The following is a 26415-nucleotide window of genomic DNA, read 5'->3' as shown; positions in this document are numbered from 1 at the left end:
AATGACTTTCGTCAATTGATGTTACACCTTTATTGAATTGAAATATTAGTAATATGCGCGTAATTTCAAAAAGAATAAGACCAAACACGACGTATTTCTGAGTTTATTTAAGCATTTTACGCGATGAAATAAATGTCAAAATACAACGGAGACTTAGCATTCTGGCGAAACTCGATATGAGCAGCAGAGCTTCTCGGAAGTTGATGCGGTATTTTTTTCCTAAAGCATATATCAAGTTACAATTAATGAGTGGTGCTATAAATCTTTATTGTTACAGTCCCAGACAAAGGGATATTTTCTCAGAATATTTGGTTTCTCCCTGATAGCAATTCCAATTCATCTTCTTATCTCGTGAGAACTCCCAAAGATGGACTGAAAATAATTGAAGAAAATCCGGTGGAATAGAGCTTGTATTTTGCAAAATGCCTCAGATTGTCAGCTAGCACTTGGCAGCAGAAGTGGGGGTAAAGCGATGTTAGTTGAATTAATGATATGCCTAATTGTTTCCATAAAATTAAAATATTCATTAATCAGCTAAATTCCTGTTCGAATCATTTAAAGGAAATCAAAATTACTCCCCAAAATCTTGTGTTGCCTGCTGCATAGGCAACCGAGTCAAACATTCCAGCATTCATCATTTAGTATTCGAGGTATTCGAAATTCGAGGTATTCGAATATTCGAGCAATGATTTAATATTCGAATTCGATATTCGAATTATCTGCTATTCGACCCATCTCTACTTTTTTCTTATTTAATGTTAGGTATCCTCTCACATGGAACAAAATGGCCATAACTAATGGTTAACATGAAAATTACAACATAATAAAGGTGTATAAGAAAAAAAAGGGTGACACATTTATCGCTGAAAATGTCATTCCATGTACGTAATCGTGGCTGCATTTATGGTCTCGATTGTCTCGGTATGATTTGTGGAGGTAGTTAGGTCATCTCAGGGGTGTCTCCTTGGTATGAAGTATGGAGGTTTTATGAGATAAAGAGGTACACTACATAGAAGTTTGCCTATAAATTTACATGTAAATCTGACCGGACCACAGGTGTGGCATGAAGTCCGGAGGTTTATGATGTAAAGAGGTTCACTACACAAGAGGTTTTACTGTACTATAAGGCGGTATAAAAGGCAACTCCTTCTCACCGCTGGTTGTCAAATGCCATGACACAACGCAATGTCTCCCTTATGTGGATGGTGTTGGGTTGATGGACATCGTCATGAAGACTAACTGCCTCGGCCAATTGCAGGCGCAGGAATGAAACCAGCTCATTGCTTGTGCCTGTCAGTCTGTTGCGAGCAGCTCGGTGAGGAACACACATGCCAGGAAGACCACCGTTGGTGTTTGCCCACGACGAGGCCGATGATGACAGGGACGATGCTGCTTCTCTCTGGAATATTTAAACACAGGCCAATCGTCACTCATTTCATCAGCATTACATTTCAACCCTTCGGCAAAACAGCAGTGAAATTCACACGAGTCGCCAAGGGAAAACATTTCCCTGGGATGGAAATTGAACCACAGACATTCAGCTTTCTGGTCCACTCTGCAGCGCATTATGCTATCCATATTCTTGACATACAATCACAATGGGAACTCGAGGGATTAAAACTACAAGAAACCATTATGTTTAATCATTGCTTCTATACTATTTTTCATAATTCTCAAAACAAAATACCCAAGTTCTTAATATCTGCATGCCAATCTATCCTTTTACACCCTAACCAGGAAAATATGAGCCATTATTTCTACCAAATAGTCTACCATCAAATGATGCATGTTCACTTACATCATAAATGACTTTGGTAAACGCTAGTTGTAATTTTGTTTGAGCATTTGCTTTTTATATGCAGATGGCTGGTGCCCTAACACCCCCTGCCACACGCCTTTTTAGGCGGCTTTCGGGGTAGTATTTAGATGATTAGCACTAGAGGGAATGGGGTGGGTCAACTACAGTGAGTCCTCGTTTAACGTCACTTACCGTTCCTGAAAAATGTGACGATAAACGAAATGACGTCAATCGAAGCATAATATCCCATAAGAAACAATGTAAAAAGTGAATATCGGCTCCTAGAATTCACAATTCCTACGAGAAAAAAATGTTAGCTTATCATATCTGGGGCATTTTTTACGGTGGGAATGCCAAACTACCGCATAAATACGAGTTCCCGTCTTCATCGACAACAATAGCAGCAGTGACGTAAATCCTTCTCCATTTTTGTATCTTCCAGCATTTGCTTTTCGGCTTCGCTATGGTGGTCGCCCGAGTGAGCGTCGCCTGGGATCATAATTGCTGAAACATCGTCGCAGTTACAGGAGCCAAAATTATTGTGAACTCCGCAAAAAAAAGTGACGACAAAAACTCCGAGTTCTACACGGAAAAATGCCTTGAAATCACTTTTTAGGTTCCTGAAAACTAGGGATGAGTCGATTCCAAACGTCAATTCTCGATTCCACTGATTCTCGGGCACGGAATCGGAATCAAGAATCAATCGCCTAAAGTCGACTCCGATTCCATCGATTCCAGGAAGATAAATGTTTTGAGCATAGACTTTAAGTTTGGGGCATAATGGCTGCCACACACCTAAGCGGCCGCGGTGTCAGCCTTGCCCGCGCAAAGGATACGCCCGGCACGCGGGTGCTGCGACGAACATGCCTAAGAGGCCTCAGAAACATGAAAATGTCGGCAAGAGCGACAAACCAACGAACCCTGAAATGGCGCGTGTTCATGAGCAACTCTCAGAGAAAAATAAATTGGAAACCACGGAATCGGGAAGCAATGCATTCGTTTTCCGTTCTTTTATTAACCGCTAGTCACGGAAAATCAAATTATTGCGATTATGAATCACATTCGGAGAATTCATCTGGACCACCAATTTTAAAGTATAATAGATCGAAATATATTTTTTTATTTTCGAATGATATTTGAAGTCTGATGATAATAAAAACTTGCAGAGAGCGAGTTTTCCTGTGAAAAAAAGTTTCTTATAAATACGCGCTGAGAGCGGGTTTTTTTATACATGTAACTTAAAAAGTCGCGGAAGACATCGGTCGGATCTGGATCTGAAATTTCAAATAATAGCTTCAGTGAATGCAGGGTGGAAAGAGTTCCGATTCTCTCTTCGAATGCGCCGTCGCATGCGATTCTTGTCCTACTCATGAACCGTTTTGTTTGGAAGCTCTCGCAGAGGTTACGAGTAGAATTTCAGCCGTGGCCAGGATTTTCAGCCAGAAAATAAAAAAGGCAAAATACGACTGACACATAGTGTGACTCTTCCCAAGAGATTGAACAATCATCGTGGGAATTTCAGCGCCGTAGGATAATAACCACGTCAACAGTAACTACGTCGCAGATTTCAGAAAACCATCCTCGGCTGTCCATCAGCCCGTGCCTCTGTTTTTTTTTTGTATCCGAAATCACACAGACCAAAAATCATTGTCTTCTAAGAAAAATATCAAATCACACGAAAACAATTGAAGCGTGTTTCATCCCTAACTCGTCTCACTAACTGACCTTTTTTGGCCTACCTGCTTCACACGTTCACTGCGGAGCACGTCTATCGACGTGGTCGTGACCTTCTGCCAGCGGCGGAACACGTCGATCGACGTGCTCAGTCATTTTCGTAAGATATGGCTTCTAATTGGATTATTACTATATATACCGACATGTCCTTTATTCTTCTTCTTTTTTGTGGTCCAGGCATCATATATTTCGAGCCGTTTCAAGATGCCTTTCTTAGATTGAAAGTTATGTTTATCATTATCTTGAGTTACTTTTATCATTTTCCTATGGTCTCTTTTCAGATTAAATATAAGCATTTTGCGAGGAACTTGGCGCTTCCCATATTTTCTTTACCCTAAAATCCGTAATAAACCTTATAAATGAAATATTATGCAATTTTTATTTATATTAACGAACATTTCATACCGTGTGGTATGCTGATACATAAATAATAAACATTGGTGCTCTTAGAGACAACGGCACATCTTTTTTTGCCATCATTAGTATATAGTGGAGGTTTTTTCTCAGACGTAGTTGAGACAGCTATGTTATGAGTGCTAAAGAACCCATCGGTACACAATGAATACAAAATGGAAACTTTGTTAGAAATAATTCTACCGTGATGAAGAAGCAATGTTGCCGAAAATATTTTCAGACCTGAAACGGAAAGATGAGTATATGGAGACTGGACGTCGGTATAAGTTCGCTGTAATTGATATTTCTGGAACTGGATACCATTACGTCATAAAGGAAACATTTGATGGTGTCACATTCTGTGTTGTAATCAGAAAACTACACGACAGATTCAACATTTTGCAACATTAGCTGTGCTTCTGACCTACTACTCGCTGAGCAACAACTCAGAAGCAATGTACTACCAAGTGATGGCACGGTTGAAAATTATCCTGAAGATATAACATTCGATAACGCAGAACAGACGTGAACGTGGAGGAGAGACGTTCTGATATCGGGGAGTGCAATTTTAGCTCCAGTACATTAGGTCAGTGGTATCCACAATGGGGAAAAGAAGACGTCAAGTAGAAATATCTCCTCAATGTCTAGGAAAGTTTTTTCCTATTTTAATAGTTTGTGTATAGATTTGATTCTCAAAAGCGAATTTTCTATTTAGAGGAATCATCGAAACAAAAATTAAAAAAAATAAGGATTGCGAAAAACAAATTGTCATCCACTCCTGAAGAGCAATCAACTCCAGGTAATTATTGCTTTATTCCTTCGTCAGTTTAATTGAGATCGCTCGGAAACACTTAGCAAACGATTAGCTCTTTCACTCTTTGCATTAACGTTTTAGGCTCTGATCCGTCGTTGGATCCTGTTTCTATAACCAAAGAGTCTCCAGCTGGTCCTTCAAATGCCTCTTTATCAATACTTGGTAAGAAAATGAAAAATTTTTTCAAAAATTGATGACAAAGTATCTGCCTGCTAAAATTTGCACCTCCTGTGTATTTTTTATTTATATAATATATTTTATTCTGTCAACGAATGTAAGTATGCCTTCAACCAATGCAATTTCGGTATACAGAGATAGAAATTTACCAGAAAAAGAAATTGAAGCGATCCTAGAAGATGATATTTCAGAGGACAGTGATGACAGCTTTCTTCTGAGTAGCGACGATATGGAGGATGATGGTAGCACCGAATCCGAAGACTGCGTGTATCCAGAGGATGATGACGCTTTCGAAGATTCATCCATAGGTATGTGTGATAGCTCCTCAAGTTCCCTAACCCATGGCTCAACTGTGACTCCGGGTTTGCCTATCCACGCGCGCCGTACTGACCGCACTTGGTCTATGGAAACAACCGCATTGCCGGAAATGACTTTCACTAGACAGAGAAATTTGAAAGTGAAACCAAATGGAGACACCCAATGGGATTTTTTTCGTCTGCTTTTCACTGACGAAATAGTAGAAAAAATTATTCAAGAAACAAATAATAACGCGGACCGTTTCTTGAAAGAGAGGCTATCTCCTTGCGCACGCATAGGATGCTGGAAACCTGTCACAAAGGATGAGTTTTACGTGTTTATGGAGCTACTACTACACATAGGACTGATCCAAATATCCCAGATTCAGGATTAGTGGCGGAAAGACAAGTTTTATAAAATCCCTTTCTTTCCTTCACACATGTCTCGGGACAGGTTTCAAATAATTTTAAGAGTATTACATATTGCACCTGCCGAAGGGACATGAAAACACGTTTATGTGACCGCCTTCAGAAAATAAGGCCGCTGTTAAATCATTTTGATGACATAATGGATGAAATACATTACCCTTCACGAGAATTGAGTATTGACGAGTCAATGATTTTATGGAGGGGGCGACTGTCTTTCAGGCCGTACATCAAAGGACAAAAAACATAAGTTTGGTGTAAATCTATACATGCTGGCTGAACCCACTGGCCTAGTCACAAAAATTATAGTTTACACTGGAGCCGGGGAAAACTCTGAGGGAGGACTTGGGCACGCGGGCTGTGTTGTTCATAAACTTTTGCAGGCATATGGAGGAGTAGGACACTGTGTATTTATGGACAACTACTTCAGCAGTATCGAAATTGTTGCAAGTTTAGCAGCAAATAAAATTTTGTGCACTGGCACATTGAGGAGTAATCGGAAAGGTAATCCCGCAGAAGTTACTGCGATAAAAATAAAAATAGGAGAAGTGGTGGAAATGTGGTCGGATGACGGGGTTTGTGTGCTAAAATGGAAGGACAAAAGGGAGGTGGCAATGATTAGCACACAGCACTCGGAAAAGTTGGTGAATTGTGTCAGCAAAAGAAAAATTGAAAGGTGGGTTCCAGAAGCGGTGAAGGAATATAATAAATTCATGGGTGGTGTTGATAGGTTAGATCAACTCTTGTCCTACCACATAACCTCAAGAAAGACACTGCGTTGGTATAAAAAGGTTGCTCTCCATATTGTGCAAATAATGTTACTAAACAGCTTTCAGCTGTACAAAATTTATTCAAAGGGATAGAAAATGAGTCTACAGAGTGTTAGACTCAGTATTATAGGAAAACTTGTCAGTTTTGGCCGGACTCGGGAAAACGTCATCGTTTCCCAAATAAATACCCAACAACTAGAGATGCACTTTCCCAAGTTCAACCCCATGACAACTAAAGGGGATAGAAGGAAACAAAAAACTGCCGGGTGTGTACAAAAAAAGGAAAACGCCAGCAAACCATATACCACTGCCCTGATTGCTCAGATAATCCTCCTCTTTGCCTAGGAAAGTGCTTCAAAGTGTTTCACGGAAGGATGGATTAAATTACGTGCATCATGCTTGGAGGATATGTTTCAGATTTGTTTGTTTATGTGAGTATTTTTATCATATTCCTGTATATTTACTGACGATCTCTTTGTAAATGGTCATAAAACCTGATAAACGATTTGTAAAAGTCCTTCTATTTTTATTACTTTATTTGCTAAGAATGCAAATTGTTAATCTTAATACGAGATAAATACATATTATCCTAGAAATTAAACTTTTACCAATTTATTACTGTATTTTCAACATAGAGGAGTGCATGAATAGTAGTATACCTCTACTCTTTTCCACCACTCTTCAAGAACCGTCGAGTGAATAACCATTCAAGTGGGGAGTATAAAAGATCTAAAGGTCTAAGATTGGTTTCCAAGGTAAGTATAATGAGACTAGGCATAAAAAGTACCTAATACCGGTATTTTTCTCAAATATGTGCAGAAGATCAACATCAAAATGTATATTCCCCCAAGCTAAGGTGAGCGTCCAAAAATGTTTTGTGTAAAAAATGTACGATAAAAAAGAAAGTCAGATGGGATTCAGAGTTCAAATATTCAGTAAATGGTACGAGGCTAGTAATTCAATACAAATTAACTATCTGCTTGTTTAAATAATCCATATTTATCAACTAAATAAGATGCATTTAAGCATTAGTGAATTCACAACACTCTGTGATGCGGGTTGCATAACCACGGACCATCGTCAACGGCGGACCACGTCCATCGACGTGGAAAATAAATTATCCAATTTTACCGAAAAAAAATTGAAAATTTTAGTTTGGCGATACTGGCTGTTCATTACATCCAATTGCAAACCTGTTGGCGAGAAAAAAAAATTCCGCATTTTTGGATCATACGGCACCTGAATAGTCGCAGTCAAAGTGTTAAATTCTCCGTTTCTAGACGATAAATGCTAGGTGAGTGACTTTCTGGGCCCGGAGATATCTTGATAGCTTCGACAATTAGATGACATGCATCAGATTCAAAAAAGAATTAGACCAAATGAGACGCATTCCTGACAATATTTCTGTTTATTTTTCAGCTCTAATTGATTGCAACTCAGTTTTCTATCTACAATTAGACAACAAATTTCCACAGGGGAGAATGACGCCTCGGTAGCTTAAACGGGTTAAGCACTCGGCCGGAAATCGAGGGATCCCGGTTCGAATCCCGGTCAAGGCGAATGATTTTTCCTCTGTGGATTTTTCGCTCTACAATTACACTTTACTGATATGCATCATTGTCCAAACAGCACAATTATCAAAGAAACAAGCGCAGCATTAACCCCTCAAACAATTAGAGACGGATTGGAAACGCCAACTACATATATCACGTAGCGCGCCCGGCTTCGCTTTGAAGGCAACGACGTGACTGAAGCAAGATCTGACTTCTTCATCCTTGACTCCCTCATTTGTAGCCTTGTTGTTTGAAATACGGAGGGAGCGCGCTCCTTCCTCTCACCTCTCCTTCACGCGCTCCTTCCCAGTGGCGTAGGCAGGGGGAGGGTCCGGACGTCCCCCCCCCCGGAAATATAAAAACACAATTATTGTCCTTCACAAAAGAAAACAAAATATTGAAAAATCAGGAATTTACAAAATTTTTCTTTGACAAATTAAGCTTTTTCGATTATAAAAAGTTAAAGTTAGTGTTAAAATGTTTAAAAAGTGTTTAAATGTTAAGTTAAAATTAGTTTAAAAACCCATTATTGGTTCTGGATCCCCCCCGAACGAAATTCCTGGCTACTCCACTGCTCCTTCCTCTCCACCTCTCCTTTACGCGCTTCTGCTGCCCACTCCTTCCTCATGCTGAGCGGTTGAGCACCTTGTCGCACGTGACTTTAATGCCGTTTTAAATACTGTTAATTGTGTTGCTAATTGCGCAGTTGCAATTCAATTTAATGATACACCGATAAAAATGTCTTTCATTGTGTATAAATATTTCCATTGAGATAAAGAGAACCAATGAATGCCGTGTGCGTGCACTGTGGCGTAAGTTATCGCGAGGATGTGCTAAATCCACCTCACCATACTGAAGCATTTTCGGGTGAAACACAAGTCGATATGCGATGAGAAAGTAAAATTCGGGGGAAACGTGCGATAGGAAAATTTGAATTCAGTCGATGGCCAGGGGTAGCCAGGAATTTTGTTAAGGGGGGGTCCAAAACCAGGGGGGGGGGAATTTTTAAACAACAGGGTACAAAGGAGAGGGTTTCAAACTAATTTTAACACCCTTCATAATAGAAAAAACTTCATTTTTCAAAGATTCATTTTTTTTCATTTTTGTAAATTCATCATTTTTAAATATTTTGTTTCCTTTTATGAAGGAAATTAATTGTGTTTTTATATTTTGGGGGGTCCTCTCGCTACGCCACTGGTCAGTGGCTCATCATAAGATTTTTCCTATTTTCATTTCCACACCCAAACGTTACAGTTTAGGCCCTGAGTATGTAAAGATGATTTTAAAAAACAACTTGAATGCCCATAAAATAATTTTTAATTTATAAAAATATTAAAATGTGTATGAAAATCTAAAAATCATTCCATTGATTGTATTTACCCAGAATAAACTTGAATAATGACTTTGTTTAATGACAGGAATTTGAAAATGCCTTTGGATTCGAAAATATCCGATTCGAAAGATCTGGCTCCAAAAATCCTGGAACCGTCCATCCCTAGTTATTTTATTCCATTCAATTCTTAAATTTTAATGACAGCAATACTACAGGTAAATCAAAATCCCACGTGTTAGAAAGAATAAGAATCGATGGAATCGGAATCGAGAATCGATTTGAAGGAATCGGAATTGGTATCGGAATCGAAAAAAAGTGGAATCGACTCATCCCTACTGAAAACCATTATGTCAAGTAAAACCTTGCGCTTCTACGCAAGAATTCATTTTGCAGAAATTTTTGCTAAATCCGCAATCGCAATTAAGAATAAACACACCGTTTTACACTTTGCTTAGACTGACTGTATTACCGCCCACAAAACAACCTGCAACGCCCTCCGCTTCACCTTTTTTTTCGCACGAAATTTAAAAGACTTGACGTTATCGCGAAGCGTAGGTGCGATAAACGAATGACGGTCTCAAAATTTTCGTGACGTTATCGCGAAATGACGTTAAACGGGGTGACGTAGAACGAGGACTCACTGTACAAAGAATTAATCAAGACCCATCACTTTCACAGGTACTGCGTATTTTAAGTATTTATGATTTTTATCAAAACCAATGATTACACCATTTAATATTGCTTTAAATTTCATTTGAAATCACGATTGATTGATTTACAACCATTTATTTTCAAGGCACCATTGAGCAGTGCCTTTTTCCAAACTGCAGTAAAATAAATTTTTGGAGATGTCCACGTATAAAAATATATTCTTATGATCCATACTTATTTAATTAGCATTCTAACATCCAAAATGTAAATCTGGTGAAGTTGTAGCATAAAAATTAAGATAATAGGCTAATTTTCGTTAATAAAACCGTAATTGATACTCACTCATAGATGGTTAATCCAGTTTTTGATTGCTGTACACGGAAGTTAGGAAATGATCACAGCCTTATCATTAGACTTCATGTGATTTTACTGTATTGCAGGCACAAATTCATATTTTTATTTTTCCTTCAACGTTATTTAATCTAATATGTCTTGAAAACAACACTCTTGAGAGATTTTGCTGGTTGAACTAGCATTGATCTTTTTCAATTCGGTGGTGGAGGTGATGACTCATAAGCTGAATTGAAAATATATTTATGGCAGCAGTCTATTCCCAATGACCTCTTTTTTCAATACTTAAGCATTGAATAAATTCATGTTTTTATTTTCCCTTCAACACATGCCATCTGATATACAGTGCACTCCCGATCATCCTAATGGGCTAATGATGCGACGGGGAGAGACGGCACGAATAATCGGAGAACACGGCTAATCCAAACTTTCACTTCAATGTCTTACCATGTTCATAATTTATTCAAAAACAAACAATATACCATTATTTATGCAGGTACAGTGGAAGCCCCTTATAACGAGTACGGGATATAGCGACAAGCTCGAATTAGCGACAGCTACCCAAGGAACCATTTTAAACCCTATGATTTAAATGCAAAATAAATTCGTATTAGCGATAATGGCTCGATTCCTCTCTTGCGCCATTCGTAATTACGACAGGTTGACCTTTTGACCACGTGCCACATCTCTGGAATTCAATGCTTTTAAAACGGCATTTTTTCCGCCAACGTCGACGTCTACATGTTCCGTATTCTCCTATTCTTCTTTCCTTAATAAATTTCTCGAGTACACATTTCATTGCTCTTTTGTCATCTCCCTCCCGCACCTCCGCAGTGAGGTTATTATTCCGCCCGTCTGCTAGCACCATGGCTGGTAAACGCAAGTCCTTGGATTTAAAAACCAAAATGAGAATTATTGCAGATTGTGAAAGTGGAGAGTGTTCAAAGAGTGAAATAGCGAGGCAATTTGGAATTAATACATCGACATTGTTCACTATTTTAAAGAAAAAAGAACAAATTTGTTCGGCAGTGCTTAAAGAAGGGCGTCCAAGCACTCAAAAACACCTGCGGCCCGGAGAGCATCCGCAGCCAGAAACTGCTCTATTCTCGTGGTTTTGCCAGCAAAGAGCCGCAGGGATTCCTATCACCGGCCCAATGATGAAGGCTAAAGCTGAGTATTTGTGTGAGAGGCTTGGTGAAGACAATTTTAAGTGCTCGGATGGATGGTTTGCACGATTTAAAAATAGGAAGGGGATATCCCTTCACAAACTATCCGGTGAATCATCAAGTGTTGACGTTAATGCTGTGGAAGGCTGGGCTCCGGTCCTTAAAGACTATTTGGACAATTACAGCCCCTGCGATACTTACAACGCGGATGAGACGGGCATATATTTTAACCTTCTCCCGGACAAAACTCTCGCCACTCGAACGGACCCCTGCAAAGGAGGGAAGAAAAGTAAAGACCGCGTAACTGTTCTTTTATGCGCCAATATGGATGGTTCAGATAAGTTAAAACCGTTCGTGGTGGGGAAATCCGCCCATCCCCGATGTTTTAAGGGAGTTAAAACTCTCCCTTGCACTTACGAAGCAAATAAAAATGCTTGGATGACGGCTGCTATCTTCACGCAGTGGTTACGAGCGTTTGATGCCAGGATTGGTGGAAGGAATAAAAAAGTACTATTATTCATTGACAATTGCCCAGCCCACCCACCAATAGAACTAAGAAACGTTAAAATTGTGTTATTGCCGCCTAACACTACGAGCGTTCTTCAGTTCCAGTCAGCATTCCTATCAAAAAGTGTGCGCTACTGCCGCTAGAGGTCTCTACATCCGCTGATATTGCGTCTGATTGCGTGAATCTCTACGAAACATAAATATTGCTAACAGACAGACAAAGAGTGGACTTCATTTATCATTTGTCCTTCTATTTATTTGAAACAGTTTTTCACCCTTTCCACCGAAGATAATTGATATGACTAATATGCTTTTAGATGCCGTAATGCTGTTCGGTTTCATGATTCCGATAGCATTTGAGTCGGCTGTTTTGAAACAGGATAGTAAACCATTCATACAGGCAGACTTGAAGCATAAGAAGATTACTTCCACCTTCATTCCGCCGTTAACCTGAAAAAGATAGAATTGCAATGCTCATGTGGAACCCTAAAATTTTATCACGCTCCTTTCGTCACCCAATTGCAGCAGCCACCCATCATTTTCATTACTACTCGGAGAGATAGAAGGTATGAATTTTTGAACAGATTCCAAAGTTTTAGCATTTAATAGTCTGACGCATAGCCATAACTGGTAGTTATGACATGTATATTTGGAGCATCCAAGAAATAAGGATAATAACAGCTCATAATGCACAGTTCAGTACGAGTGAGTCTGAAGCTGGGACTTTTAAAATCGACTTCTTAATGCCTCGGCATATAGCATCCTGCATAATTACATATGATTTGATCATAGATTGCAAGTGAATATGATCATTAGTGATTTAAATGTTCAAAATAATGATTTAAAACGGCTATCATGCTGCAATTTTCGCCTCTCGGCAGAAACAGCTGTGGTGACGCCTGATGAGTGATTTTTTGTGACAATGTAATTGCATTCGGTAACAACGACAACTCACTATAGCGACAGATTTCTCTGTTCCCAACAGCTGTCGTTATAAGGGGCTTCCACTGTATTTTGTTATTTTAGAGAGCTTCCCGGACTCAATGAGAGCTTTCTTCGCCAGTTCACGATTTTTTTAGCGGCGATAACATGGATTTACTCGTATCATCAATGCTCCATCTAAGGCCTGGTTTCGAAAACCACACATCCGTGGCTTTGTGATCGCGGATATAGAAAAGTGGTTTGCACGAATGCTTCAAAACCACTGCTCAATGTCAGAAACTCCTCTGTCAGGCACCATGCCACGTAGTCGCGTCTCGCACAAGTTGCCCAGGTTGCAACTGCTGCGGGACGTGTATCCGTGAACACGGAGCGCGGTCGAAACACTGCGAGGCTTGGAAAACAGGAAGACGGTACTCCTGTGAATGCAGCTGGCACGTGATCGCTTCGGTTTTACGAAGGGGATTCTAACGGAAATAATAAACCGGGTGTTTCCTAGCATTAATGCAGTAATTCTGATGATTTTGCATCCGATTATATTATTTTATAAAGATTGCGGAAAAAATTGAGTGAGAGAGAAAATCATGCACGGATAATCCGCAACCCAGATAATCATGAGTCTGCTGTATTCTGTTGGCGCCACTATGTAAGCCACTGTCCTTTTCACATGAGTAAGGTCACACATTACGTAACAATGGGCTTGGAGAGCAAGCAAGAAACAAACAAACAAAGAGAGCGCTCACCATTCCACGTCCAGTTGCCCTGCCCTCAAGAGGATGATGCAAAACATTTGCTGTGCTGAGCACCAAACGGAGCTTCCGCTTGGCATCCTCCAGCGCCACCTCCTCGTCCTCGGGGACGCCCGTCCCGTAGCCAGTGTCCTCCTCCGGGTCGTCCTCATTCTCGCCCTCGCTGTCTTCGTCCGACTCCATGCCCTCCTCCACCCCTCCCCCATCCACCGGCTTCCTCCTCATCAGGCTCATCTCCCCGTTGGGGCTGCTTTGCGCCCGACACCCAGGTGGCAGCTCATGCCTCGGGCCGTTCATCGCTGGGGTCACGCCAAGGGATGAAAGCGAGACGGGTGACTCGCCCATCGCAGGAGTGGTTGTCGAGGCCTCTGGCTTCCGACGATACTTGGCCAAAATGTCTTCCATTGCATCTGCCATGGTAAACGAGCACAAATCCCATTGAAAATTAGACACGATTAGATATAGCTGAAGGGTTAGTCACGTCTAAAATTGCAGCCAGGTCTTAAATCTTCCACGGTGTTTGGGAAAGTTTGTCAAGGGCACCAGAGACTTTTTTCTGCCAGGAGTGTCCTAAACAAATATTATATGAAGTTTGTTCGTGATTTTCTGTTAAATGTGATACTTAACACCAAAGAAACCAGTAAATATTAAAAGCAGGATTTTTTTTAAAAAGCAGAGGCCTTTTTTGATGAGGAACGGTTTTCACATTGCAAAAAGCGGGAGATTGTTTTAAGCCGGTCCGTTATAAGTGAGATCCACTACATATTCATTGTAAGCATTAACATATATAAAAGGTGATGGTGAAGGAAGGCTCTCACCACTTTGGCTGGGAATAGCAGTGTCCATGGATGCCTGTAGCCTTAACCTTCCATGGCCAGGGGATTCACCTGCCTCTCCAACTCTTCCATTGCTTCCTTGGCTGCCATCAAAGCTCAAGTGAGGGCTGCCATACCTAAACACAATGCACAAATATTAGATCTCATTAACTGTACACATACAACCCTAAAATCTTGGGATCCCTGGCTAAGAATGCCCAGAAGTAAGAAATAACTTCATAAGTGATATCTACACAATAAAGTTTCACCACCACATTAACTTCTCTAAATTAACAAAATATAAAAATATTCCAAGGGAGAAACATTTCATTAAAATAAGATGGGAATTCAAAGAGCCTTAGAGTCTGCAACAGAACAACGCTTTGCTACGGGGCTTGCCGTTGAAACCAACTGAAATTTACTGATTACCAAACACCCATAATGAACTAATACCAGCCTATACATTATGGGTTCCAACAGTAAAAATGTAAGACACAAACATCCAATCCCATCGACATACTTACATAGTACTTTTGACCCAGGCTAAACTCAAACCCACAACTATTGGTCTGCAAGTGAGGACTTTAACCTGACACCAAGATGGCTTGCATTACACCAAAAGGGTAATAAAATATAATCCACAACAGCCATAGTAAACACCAAGTTCAGGAATTAGATACTACAAACATGCCCCCAATGAATATTCACAAACACAAAAATGCATAAGAAATCAATAATATTTTTTTTTTTTAATTGGTCACAGAAAAGATATGAATATACATATATAGGACCCGTCAAGAAAACATAAAAAAGCAAATCAAAAGTACAAAGAAACTCACAATATATTATAATACATATATATAATACATTAATTGCGAGGCATCCTCAAAGAATTCATCAATTGAATAGTAGCAATGATCTAAAAGATATTTTTTTAATTTTGCTTTAAAAAGGCCAGGTCTGATTTCGTCTTTGATTGATTTAGGTAATTTATTATAAATTTTAATACTCACATTGACAGGCCCTCTACTGAAGAGAGAAAGATTTTGTTGCCTCACTGCGAGCTCATTTCTACTTCTTGTATGATAATCATGAATATCGTTATTCATGGTAAGGCCCAACTTTTGTTTAAATTCTCTAATTAACATCACAGCATAATAAATATATATACAAGGAAGGGGAAGGATCTGTAACCTTTTGAAAAGATTACGGCAGCTAGCTTGTTTTTTAGCTTTGCATAATATTCTTACCGACCATTTTTGTAGTTTAAAAAGACGGACTGCCTTAGGGGAGTGACCCCAGGGTAAAATACCATATTTTAATCTACTATAAATATGTGCATAGTAAATTGATATGGCTGTTTCTATATTTGTGAGCTGAATCACCCGTCTAATTAAGTAGCAGCCTGAAGCCACCGAGGATGAAATACTATTAATATGGGTATCTGAGTTTAGATTTTCATTTATGGAGATGCCTAGAAATTTGGTATTAGTAACCCGATTAAGAGTACAATCCGAAAAAATTTAATGTAAGGCCAAAGCCACCCCAACTACTCAGTTAAAGGGAAGTTTCAAAATTGAATTATTGAGAAAATATATGCACAAAAATAAATAATGACATAAATGATAATCACAGAACAAGAAAGGAATATTGAAACATTTTTCACTCCTCTTAAATTAAACTAAAACGACTTGTACCAAAATTTCTGCTGATAACTATTATTTTATAAGATGCATTAAGCAAAATACTGAGGTAAATTTCAATCAGCCTATGAAAAATATACCTCTTCCCTTTCAAAGATAAGCCCTAAGGTAACATGAGTTAACCCGTCAACGCCCACGAATGCCATATGCCACCCAGTGCAGTGCCGAGCCCATACTCCTGCAATGCATTTGATATGAGAATTTTAGCATACATTTCGGTGCACATACTTAGTAGAAGGTTTCCTCTATTATTCAGTCAGTTTGAATTGTGTTCACTGTGTTGAGCTCATATGTATCATATTTTATAAAAGTGAAAGATGTGTGATTTAAAAAAAAACTTTGGGCGCTGACGGGCTAAATAAACAACTACCTGACAATAATCAGGATGTACTTTGAGCTACAAGACATTTATCATACACTTCCTATCATTTTCACACACATTCTTTTGCAAATAATACTGATAATTCAATACAGAAACAATCAAAATCATTGAGAAATCCATACCCATGGATGGCAAGATCATCAACTGATGCAGTTCTCCCCGACCCTCTGCCAGGTTTCTTAGCACGGCTTTTAAAAAGCGTCTTGAGACGGAAGAAGCCTCCTTTCTGCTTCTGCTCATCCTCCAGCAAATCCTACAAAAAATATCAACATTATAATTTTTCTCCAAACATCCAACGTAGAAAATATTACACGACTTATAGTTGTTAGAGTGGTTACAATTCCATAGTTTTTGAATAAAATGAAAGCCGCTCTGCTTATGGGAACAGTAAAATCATTCGCTCATATTCCAACTCTCGGTCTACAGCAGTTGCACAAGGAGGCACTCCGGTCACATCTGCGAATATTTTTTGCAAGGCAAAAATATTCAAATGGCATCTTAATGATAAGTGGTGTTTGAGAACATGTAATTAATCCATGACAAATTCCCTTTAAATGATCACAAATTTGTGTTATATCATATGCAGAAATATAAAAAAACTGGGCGATTACGCACAGGCCTAAAACGTAGGTTTTTGCAGCAAGTGGCATCGCTGCTAACGGCTTTCGGGAGCAGCTGCGTGTTGTGCTTCATTGTGCGAGCATTTGCGTCCATTACAGGGTGCATCATCACGCAATGAATGAAGCTTTCATTCAACGCCTGATGATGCACCCTGTAATGGACGCGAAAACTTGCACAACAAAGCGCAACACGCAGCTGCTCCCGAAAGCCATTAGCAGCGCAGGCGTAACTTCAGGCAGGAGAAGTATCCAGCCTGTTACAATAGACTCTCATTATTACGGAGTTCACGGGACCGAGGTTCATAATAATGAAGTTCGTATGAACGTTTCTTTTAGGAATCATCAAAAAAAAAAAAAGTGCATAACAAACGCGATAAAATTACGCGGAAATATATATTACAGGAAAATTCGTTTCAGTTTCTCAACAGAAGAATGTGGCATGACACAATCAAGGGTTGATATCTTCCTGAATACTGTAAGTGCCGTATGCCAACTAGATGCATTCCAAGACCTTGAGAGTTGTCCGATGACACGCAGAATGGTCCAGGTCGGGGTAGGGGGCAAGGTTTGCCAGGTAAGAAAGGGAAATGCCTACAAAGGGTTCCGTGAAGAAAGGAGTTAAGGGACGACGAGCGTGAAGGACCCAGAGGAAGAATCACTTGTTTCAATGGTGATTCGAAGAAAGGGTTTGTTTTAGTGGATCAGACAGTGTTGCCTTATGCAACCGTGCTGGCGTAGGGTTATCTGCCACTCCTATTGTGCCGTCATCAGGCAACTCTCAGGCATTGAGAAGTACGGTTACCCTACAAAATGCAACACAGCATCACAATCGTGCTCTAACTCACAATATTATGAACTGATCCAGCAAGGTGCGCGATGCAGCCAGAGCTGAAAAAAGTAGCTCCCCACAGTAAGGAAGAACAGGCGAAATGTTGAACAGTTCCTAAATTCACACCGGATTTAATGATACTTTGTTCAGAATGTGCCCAAAATGCAAGTTCCTCTACACCACACCGTGTAGCATCGGCCAAATCGAAAGGTGCCAAATTCGAAATTTGAAATTTTTGAATGCTCGTACCTCTGAAAGTTCATAAATCGAATGTGCATAGGAAGAGGATTAACTGTACGTCCGATTAACAAGTAGTTATGAGTGGTCACCATGATTCCACAGGAATGAAGATTATTATGTGATGCTGCGTGTACACTGAATAAAGAACCATAATTGACGCTCTTGGGCACAGTACACGAGAAGAACTTAACGTGGCAAGATTATAAAAGCTTAGCGTAGCATATATCCACCTAAATGCCGTTGCTTATTCGTGGAACCTCGTAATAAAGTTCATTTTGTAACTGCTGGGACTGGGACTGAGGTTTGTAATTTCGTAATAACGAAATTTCATACTAACATTTATTTCACTATAGCTTGGTTAGGCCTTTTCGCCGGGACCAACGATTTGCTTCATAATAACAAGAAATTCGTAACAACGTTGTTCGTATTAACAAGTCTACTGTAATGTATTTTTATTGCTCAGATTTTTTGTCGTAAAAAGTATGCCTCATTCGCAATCATGGGCAGTGCAACACGCCGAAAAGAACAAAACTTCTGAAACAGAAAAAAATTTATGCCTTCCTTTCTCATAACGATAAGTGGTAGTAAATAAAAAGTGATGGCAGCTAGAAAATGGAATGATAGACACAAAACTTATTGCGATTTAACTCCACTCAAGCATGCCCATACGGTTTCCTAGCAAGGTAGTGGAAATAAATAAAAGAGTAACCTTCATTTTCTATAAAAATACCTCTTAATACATTTCCTAGTAGTCTCTAAAAGCACTCACTAAGATTTATTGCACTCTGAGAGAAAATAAAATCAAGGTTTACAAATGTAAATCCGTTAATGTAAATTGCCAAAATTCCAAGTTCAGAATTGATTTTCAATGAAAAAGATGCTCTGAATCATGGGAGTACCCCCCCCTAGAAGCAAAAATTGCAAAAGTCTTAAAGCAAAATCAGCACTGAATTGAAATGAAAGTGTTCAACAAATTTTCTTTAACGCCACAAAAAATGATACGTATTAGTATAAGAGATGTAACTAAAATTAAATTATTTCTTCAAGGAAATAATCTCAAACTAATAAAGCGCTGTTATAATGTTCTTAAAATGTTGGTTTCATTCAGCTTTTCCATTCTAAAATGTCACAGCTTAGCTTGCCCCCCTTACCCTAGGCCATGCGTTGCCCCCCCCCCCCTTAGTTATGATCCTGGGTACTGGGCCCTTACTCTGAATGGTACTCATAATGGCCTGTTTTGTAGTCAGTGACATTTAGCACCAGAGGCACGAACTTTATGACTCAAATCACCACCATGCATGGGAGAATGACAAAAGAGTAGAGATGGGTCGAATAGAAGATTTCTCGAATTCGAATATCGAATTCGAATATTAAATCATTGCTCGAATATTCGAATACCTCGAATTTCGAATACGTCGAATACTAAATGATGAATGCTGGAATGTTTGACTCGGTTGCCTATGTAGCAGGCAACACAAGATTTTGGGGAGTAATTTTGATTTCCTTAAAAGGATTCGAACAGGAATTTAGCTGATTAATGAATAATTTAATTTTATGGAAACAATTGGGCATATAATTAATTCAACTAACATCGCTTTACCCCCACTCCTGCTGCCAAGTGCTAGCTGACAATCTGAGGCATTCAGCAAAATACAAGCTCTTTTCCACCGGATTTTCTTCAATTACTTTCAGTCCATCTTTGGGAGTTCTCACGAGATAAGAAGATGAATTGGAATTGCTATCAGGGAGAAACCAAATATTCTGTGAAAATATCCCTTTGTCTGGGACTGTAAAAATAAAGATTTATAGCACCACTCATTAATTGTAACTTGATATATGCTTTCGGAAAAAAATACCGCATCAACTTCCGAGAAGCTCTGCTGATCATATCGAGTTTCGCCGGAATGCTAAGTCTCCGTCGTATTTTGACATTTATTTCTTTGCGTAAAATGCTTAAATAAACTCAGAAATACGTCGTGTTTGGTCTTATTCTTTATGAAATTACGCGCACATTACTAAACACGTTTCTATTGTTCTCGTGTAACCCGGTATTTTTTCGAAGCTAAGGTCTTCGTAATATGATCCCTGCGCGAGCTGTGACCTTTTTTTATATCGAAGAAGAGGAAAGCCGCAGAGGGGTGGGCTAGTGCTGAATGGAGAGGGATACCGGATCTTGGGAAATGCGCTAATGTAAGTATCCCACGGTACTCACACAGCAGTTGACCTCCAGAAATGGGTAACTTCGAAGCAGGTAGCCAGAAAAAGGTCAGTGGGTGAGAAAAAGGGGGAGGGCGTGAAACACGTTTTTATTGTTCTCGTAACTCGATCTTTTTTTCGAAGCAGGGGTCTTCGTAATGCGATCCCTGCGCGAGCTGGGACCTTTTGTTTGATTTCGGAGAAGAGGAAAGCGTCTGAGTGGGTGAGGCGAGTGCTGAATGGAGGGGGATAGCGGATCGTGGGAAATGCCCTAAGGTTGCTATCCCACGGCACTGAGGTTCTCTTGGTGGGGGGAATCGGGGATTTTCGGATTTTTTCACCCGACGATTTTCGGTTCCCCTCGTCGAACTCTTTTCACCGCTAAAATCCACGAATTTGATGTAATTCGTCAACTTGCGTAAAACGGCGCTGCGAGCACTAAATGACTACAGTTCTCTACATTTTTCCGAGTCAACTACCAACGACGTGCGTGCGACAGTGTATGACGCGTAATTCAAAGTATTCGAGGTATTCGAGGCGGTACTTTTCGCATAACTATTCGAAACCTCGAATATCGAATACTTTCTAATATTCGAGGTATTCGAGTATTCGCGGATACTATTCGCACATCTCTACAAAAGAGCAAAGAATTACACTGACTTTTCACAAATTAATACATAATTAGCTGATACAGGTACTTATAGACATTCATAAAAGTCTGAGACAACCATCTATCCATAATTACAGGATGGAAAAATCAATGCTTGGTATTTCATTTGATTGACAGAGCACACGGACATGAGGATTCCCTCAAGTAGAGCTGAATTACGACAGTTGAAAATGATCATGGTCCTACAAGAATAAAACAAATTTAAAAAATTTAGCTTCAGAGTGATGGGAAAGCCAGAGTTAAGTTCAACCTTGTATTGATTACAGGCATTTATTGTTTAAGGGAAAAATGAATTCCTCAATTCTTCCGTACAGCTAATTATGTATCTCTTGTTTTATTTTTTCTGTAACCACAAGAAATATAGTGCAGTTGAAAGATTATGTTCTCCACACTGCTCTGAAAGATATCTATTCTTAGTTGCAAAAGTAATCCAACCCTCGCATGTGGCCTTAAAAAGAGTCTCAAGCGGCTCGCAGCCTAATTACTGTATAACGCTCACTGTGCAATGCTCACCGTTTGCTCGTAGCAGTTTTTCACAAATTCCTCTAGTATATTATGCATTTAGTTCATGGATTGAATCCTTCTGTGCCATGATGATGCTGCTTATTCATGGTGGAGCCATACAAGCAGCACTTCTCCTTCACTTTTTCCTTTGAAAATCTCCCCACAACAGGCTTGTCACAAACAATGAAAGAAAATAGCATTGCTCACCTTATCGCCACGCTCTGCTGTTTTGTCAAAGCTTATACTTTTTGGAATGGCACCCATGAGTGGATTCCTTCCTTGAGAAGTGGAAGGCTGCTGCTGCTGGCTGAAAGAACTGGCGGCCGCGACAGCAGAGTCCCCTGGCAATAAAGCACCATTGGCATTGAGGGTCTCCACTGGAGGCAAGTGGGGGAGGCCAGCAGAGGGAGGCAGGGCGGGAATTATCCTGCGTCGAGCCCCTTCCCCCCCACCACCACCACCACTGCTGGAGGACGACGACGCAAGGCTGGTGGAGCTGAGGCGAGCGCCACACCCAGGCCCAGACAAAAAGTCAGCCTCCAACTCCTCCTCAAGGTCTGCGTCCTCATCGTCATCATCCTCATCATCAACGTCATCCTCCCCCCTCACTCGTCCATTGGGCCGAGCAATCAGATTACCCTGAGAATAAGAGCATCGCCTCTTTTTAACCATGGGCATCACTCACTACCTCCATTCTTCAACCCAGAATTAAGTAAAACTATTTTGTACTGTCCTCTTTTTTTATTGCAAAGATTAACTATGCATTTCCCAGCATAGAATCATCATCGGGTTGATAATTGATTTGGGTTTTCCAGGCTTACATGCTCCATTAAAATATTTTCTCCTCGCAGAAGAGCGATAATGATCTAGCTGAAAAATATAACTGATTTCTAATGATGTCATAACTCCCTTCCACTTCAGATACATTGAGTATCTAATCGACCAAACAACAAAATGCAAGCTCAATTACAAAAGTGGAGAATACAAAAATAATTAATTAATTCATTCAGCATGCTAATCCACCAAATGGCATCTGAAACAGTCCGCAACGCAACTCCAAGGTTGGTTTTGATCAGGGGAAGGTACGAAGCAAATTACACCGTAGATAAAATAAAAGGGGGGATTTGGCAATTTTTGGTCTAATAGTAAAAGTTAACCAGAAAAGAATTGAAGCTGTAGAGATCTGTAACTGGAGACAGTTGCTGAGGATCAAGGGGAAAGATAGGATGAAAAAAGAGGAGGTGCATCCAAGAATAGAAGAAGAAGGGAAACGTGGACCACCATACCCTATACTAGGACCTGATGGAGAGGCCATGTCAAATGAAATAGCAATTAATTACATGGCGAAGATAAAAGAGGAAAAATATAAAAAGTCCTCCAAGCCCAGAGATAAGAACTAGGCAAAAATAAGGAAGAGCACAAGGAAGATTGCCGGCCTAGGTGGCAGCAGGGTGCAGTCCTCGCCTGCCACACTGAAGATTGCCAGTTCAAATCCCACCCGGATGGTTAACCCTAATCAGGGCATGTTTGTTTGTGATTGTTCTACGTTAATTGTTGAAAACCCTCCGATATAAAGGCCAAATAGTGTTGTTTTCGGGGTGATGGAAATAATAAATAAGAAGTACACAAGGAAACGACAGGACCTCACTTGGGAAATGGGCTGCTATATAGCAATCGTAGGATTGCAATATCATAAATGAGACAAACTAGGAAAAATTCAATGCAGTATGCAAAAAAGCCACTCTGTTTATGGTTCAAAACACTAACCTGACCACCTAATAAGTTCACAGTTCCCGATGTCACGGCAGACTTGGTGTGGGCATGGCGATTCCTCCTCCTGTGATGAGTGTGGTGATCATGTGGAGGCGGCTTCAGTGGCGTTGAGATGGAAGCGCCGCTAAATTGTCCACACAACTGGTGCATGAACCCCGATTGATTCGGAGGAACATGTGGGGTTTCTTGTTGCGGTAACATGGGCAATGGGTCAATGCCTTGAGAACTAAATTCCACAGGTGGCTTCAAGCTTAAAGGCAGACTTTCTCCATCAGCCTTCAAAGGACCATCCGGTTTCCCCTCTTCAACTCCTGTCACCACGAAAAATAAAAGCACCATCATATCATATTCATTCATAAGTCTAATCATTCACCTTCCTGAAATACATTCCAAGCACTGTCCTTGATTCATGCTAATGATAATGACCGATTCAGACGAGTGCCATAATCTTCCTCCCTACATTTCTCCCAGTTGAAAGGCTCCTTTTTCTCCAACAACCAAATCCTTTCACTAGCAAAAATTAATTACATTTTATCTTATGACACAGCAACATAACAAACGATTCACAAGTGTATTTTATCACATGGGGGCTAAATAACAATAGGAAGCCACCATGTTTTGCCTCTCCATATCGATTGTCAAATTCAAAATTAAAAAAAATCCTGAATTGGTAGCAAATTGTGTGAGAGGAAATGAAATGGCAATATTTGAAAAATTGCAAGCAAGATCACCTCTGTTTGAATGTCGAATCTATCATAAAGTGGGGGACTACTGTACTCCTGATTAATTCAAAAGAAAGCCTTTCATTTTGATTTCAGCCAATACTATGACCACCATAGCTCCGATACATAACATGCACACAAGATATTAGGTTTAGTAAAATTAAGATAAGTCTTCTACTGAGATGACCTAATGAAGCCACAATTGTCTTTAGGGCTACAGATAATTTGCATAAAAATGCACATTTCTTTATTTTATGTTAGCATTCACCTACTCCACAAAGATTTGACAATTAATCTAACTAACGGTTCATCAATACATTAAAAGCAACTAGATAAAACATTGTAATACTCTAGGGGTGAGATGATTACTTTATTACGGCTATGAAGTGAAAATTACTAAAGTATAGCTTACCTTCAATCACATGCAGATTAATTAAATTACCTGAAACATATGAATAACAATATTAATGAAATTATCATTCATATCATATTGCAGAATGTATGAAATGCTACAACAAATTGAGAGGATGATACAAATAATGCAACAATCATTACATAATTGATTTTTCTTGCAATTCCATTTTAAATATAGACAAGCATGAAAAATTTAGAAAAGAAATAATCTGCAACAAAATTTGCTGCAGAGAATATCGATTAACATGATGATCACTATGATTGTAAATGATGTAATTCCAAAGGTATGCAGAAAAAATTATTGCAAAATCCACACGATGACATTTTAAAGCCATTGGCAAAGAAGACATTTGCGCTGCTGAGCCAGACACCACCTATAAAACCACAGTCTAACAGTACGTGTTGATGAGAGAACCTATATCGTATGAGCTTTCAAGAATTAACAGGATAAGAGAGCTTTTAAGGTCCATAAAACCTTGCATATCTATGAAGAGCTATGCTCCCCAGCAAGAAATGCACCTTCAACATTTCTCAAGGATAACTATCACAATGATAATGCAATTGTAATCATTATTTTGATTCAATTTTTGGTGAGTAATTCATGTAAGCATAAGATATAAAACTTTAATATTCATAAGGGATTAAAAACAATATACGAGGAACTTATAATCTGATTTTTAAAAAAATATGATCTCAGGTTTATCCATTATTTTACGATACTTAAAAGACTACTGAAATTTAAAACCACGGGTGGTGAATTAAACAGTTGCGATAAAAGTTTTAAAAACAGGTAATTTAATTATTGACTGTCAAAAACATGGAAGTGAGTGGAATGAAACGACCAATTCACATCACACCCATGAAATAACACTGACTTATACCACAAGGAAGTGAAAAAGAACACTCAAAATTATAAAATTAAAAGAAATTTGCCACTGCCACACCTTGACTAGGAATCCCTGGGGTGATGTAACGGGGCGTGGGGCGCTGACATGGCATCGACAGCTCCAGCTCGCCAGCAAGCAGTGCCTCTTCCTCCTCCCTGATGGGTCTGAACGTGGACGCGGGTCCTGGGGAAAGGCCCCGAGACGAGAGGCCAGGGGATGGACCTCGGGCCCCCATGGTGCCGTGCAAGGGGGGAGTGGCCTTCTCCTCACTTCCCCTCGCTGCCGCTGCTGCAGCAACAATGGCTGCCGCCCCCATTTCCTCCCCCATGCTCACCGCCCTCTCCATCTCACCCCTCAACCCCACCCCCTCAGTCTCAAGCTCCGACCTCGCAGTGTCGTCTGACCTGAAATGCAAAACATGGAGCTTGCAACACCTAATCCACAAGCAGCAATTCAACTATGCAGAATTATCGATATTTTGGCTAAGGCCCGTATTCTTAGTCGACCCTGTAGGGCCAACCGACCCTGGATACGTCATCAGCCCCAATATAAACCTATCTCGCCCTACATACACCTCATCAAGCCCTACATATGGCCATTTTTGGAACTAAACGGGCCCTACTTGATGTAGGTTACCCAAAACAGCCCTACACCCCACAAAAACATGGGAGGCCAAATATCATCTGCTGATCAGGTCGATCAAAGAATCTAAGTTACAAAGGATATTAAGGGAGACTAGCTCACACAAACCATTTTAAAATTTACAGTAACACAGCGGAAAGGTCATAATACTACCACATTATAGCCACTAAGTTAAATAAATTATAAAATTGACTGAACTAATAAGATCAATAGAGCGGTATACATGCACCTTGTTTCTACGAATATATAATGATATTTTCCATCTTTGGCACTTGGTATACTTTTGGGAAACCAATACATCGTTTACCTATAACAATAGAAAACGTATTTTCATGCCATTATTTGCAACATAATAAACTTA

General features: G+C 39.8%; 1 protein-coding gene across 1 annotated transcript in view; it reads right to left on the bottom strand.

Moving 5' to 3' along the window:
- LOC124165854 (receptor-mediated endocytosis protein 6 homolog) overlaps window positions 1-26415 on the bottom strand; it is a 103260-nt gene that overhangs the window by 20781 nt on the left and 56064 nt on the right. Inside the window, exons 19-26 of the mRNA XM_046543380.1 lie at window positions 25470-25816; window positions 24524-24553; window positions 23384-23700; window positions 21824-22255; window positions 16680-16810; window positions 14476-14609; window positions 13652-14067; window positions 1155-1399 (exon numbers count right to left, since the gene is read on the bottom strand). Coding sequence (XP_046399336.1) covers window positions 1155-1399; window positions 13652-14067; window positions 14476-14609; window positions 16680-16810; window positions 21824-22255; window positions 23384-23700; window positions 24524-24553; window positions 25470-25816 — 2052 coding nt within the window. The remainder of the gene's footprint in view (window positions 1-1154; window positions 1400-13651; window positions 14068-14475; window positions 14610-16679; window positions 16811-21823; window positions 22256-23383; window positions 23701-24523; window positions 24554-25469; window positions 25817-26415) is intronic.

This window comes from Ischnura elegans, chromosome 9, assembly GCF_921293095.1.
Source record: "Ischnura elegans chromosome 9, ioIscEleg1.1, whole genome shotgun sequence".
Classification (NCBI taxonomy): Eukaryota; Metazoa; Arthropoda; class Insecta; order Odonata; family Coenagrionidae; genus Ischnura; species Ischnura elegans.
Note: the sequence above shows the minus strand (reverse complement) of the source record. Positions and strands in the feature narration are given on the sequence as shown.